At 41.7% G+C, this 2,039-nt stretch overlaps 1 protein-coding gene across 1 annotated transcript; it reads right to left on the bottom strand.

Moving 5' to 3' along the window:
• Nucleotides 1-494: 494 nt before the first annotated feature.
• Nucleotides 495-1,447, bottom strand: LOC306656076 (olfactory receptor 1A1-like; the record flags this gene model as incomplete). The annotated part of the gene is made up of 1 exon (XM_079130951.1): nt 495-1,447. One exon carries the CDS (start codon nt 1,445-1,447, stop codon nt 518-520), a length of 930 nt encoding a protein of 309 aa, XP_078987077.1. The 3' UTR covers nt 495-517.
• Between the last annotated feature and the right edge of the window lie 592 nt (nt 1,448-2,039).

Genomic DNA, 2,039 nt, shown 5'->3' with positions numbered 1-2,039 from the left:
ATTATTATCATTGACTCATTACACCTCTGCCAGTGTTTACTTAATGTACTTTATATGACCACAACTGTGAAGACACTCATATGAATGCAGCTACTGCCCTCAGAGGTTTGAAAACCTAGTAGGCAGGATTAAGCATAAGTCAAATAAAAATGCTGACTTGTAGTCTTCAAAACATGAGCTACTGTGACCACTCTCTTTGACACCAGCAGGGCAAATATTATTGTTTCAATATGTAGATGTAGAACCCTAGGCTCAAACTTTTTTCCAACTTTACTCTGTTAGTCAGTTGCATAGGGGTGACATGAACCCAAAAGCTTGGGCTGCTGATCTGCCAACAGAAATGTGGTCAAATGATCATTTCCATAAATTGCTTCACTTAAAGGTTATAAGATTTTGGAGACTAGGAATTTCCAGCTGTAAAGCTCAGAGGCAGCTCCTTTAGGAGATGACATTGGAGCTGGAATTTCAAGTTCCTCCCAGTGGTGAGCATGAAATCCAGTACATGATCTTACATTGCTTATGAAGAGCTTCTACTGTGGAAGAGTTTCTTCAGAGCAGCCTTCATGTCTCGGTTTCTCAAACTATAGATGAAAGGATTTAACATTGGGGTCACTGCCATGTACATCACAGTTATCACAGCATCCTTTAGGCTGTAACTGGTTAGGGGTCGGAAATACATGCCCATAACTGTCCCATAGTACAAAGAAACAACCGTGAGGTGAGAGCCACAGGTGGAGAAGGCTTTTCGTATACTCTGTGTGGATGGAACCTGAAGGACTGTGGAGAAAACATGAACATAGGAGATAATGATGCACAGTAATGGCACCGAGAAAATACCAACCCCTAGGTACATCATCTTCACATTAAAATGTATGTCAGAACAGGACAGCTTGAGCAAGGGGGAAATGTCACAGTAGAAGTTGGCCACTTCCTTGCTGCCACAGAAAGACAGATTAGCTGTGAGCAGAGTATGGGGAAGAGCATTGGCATTTCCAATCACCCACGATGCAACCACCAGCAGGATGCAAGACCACAGGCTCATGATGGTTGTATAATGAAGAGGGCGGCTGATGGCCATGGCTCGATCATATGCCATTGCTGCCAGCATGTAGCTGTCTGTGTTACCCAAGGCTATCATGAAATACATCTGTGTCAGGCATCCCCCAAAGGAGATGACTTTGGTGCCCAGAAGATGGTTGGCCAACATTTTTGGGATGGTTACAGTGGAGAAGAAGATGTCAACAAGGGAGAGATTAGCAAGGAGGAAATACATGGGATTGTGGAGGCGACTGTCAGAGAGAATGGCAAGGATGATGAGTAAGTTTCCCACCACAGTGATGGGGTAAATGAACAGGAAAAGTACAAAGAAGAAATCCTCCTGCCCCTGCTGACCCGTGACTCCCAAAAGGATGAACTCCCAGGTAGAAGACTGGTTTTCTTCCCTCATGGCTCCTTCAACATGAAAGGTGAAAAGAGTCCAGAATTAATAGTGCCTGTATGCTGCACATCCAGAAGATATTGGGGAGAAGAAAACATACATTGTTTATTTTTGACTCCTCCATTTTGATAATTTTGAAGTATTGTTCATTGCATACATCAATAAGCTTTTCCTTAGTATTTCTTTAGTAAATCCCCCACATGAAGGATGTTCAAATCACAATCACTCAAATTATCTGTTATCTGTATATCTTTCTGTTGTATTTTCATTTAAAACAGTGATTACACATCTCTATCATTTTGCTTAATATCTCAGTGCTTAAACTTCGACTATCTTACTCTTCTATATGAAATATTGGTTCTCCCTTCATTGATCCACCACATGTTCCTCCTTGACCCATCTTGCAAGTCTAAAGCTTACTATCTATGACAGATTACTAGCTAATGGTCCAAATCCATGCTGTTCACTTTACTTTGAGCACAAGTAGACTATATTTCCCAGGATCCCTTGTGTTGAGATTTGGTCATGTGACCAAGTTCTGACCAATCCACTTATATGTTCCAGTGCTGGATTTCTTCCACTCTCTCTTGTGCCAAATGTA

The sequence above is a fragment of the Sciurus vulgaris genome, assembly GCF_902686455.1.
Source record: "Sciurus vulgaris genome assembly, chromosome: 3".
Taxonomy (NCBI): Eukaryota; Metazoa; Chordata; class Mammalia; order Rodentia; family Sciuridae; genus Sciurus; species Sciurus vulgaris.
Note: the sequence above shows the minus strand (reverse complement) of the source record. Positions and strands in the feature narration are given on the sequence as shown.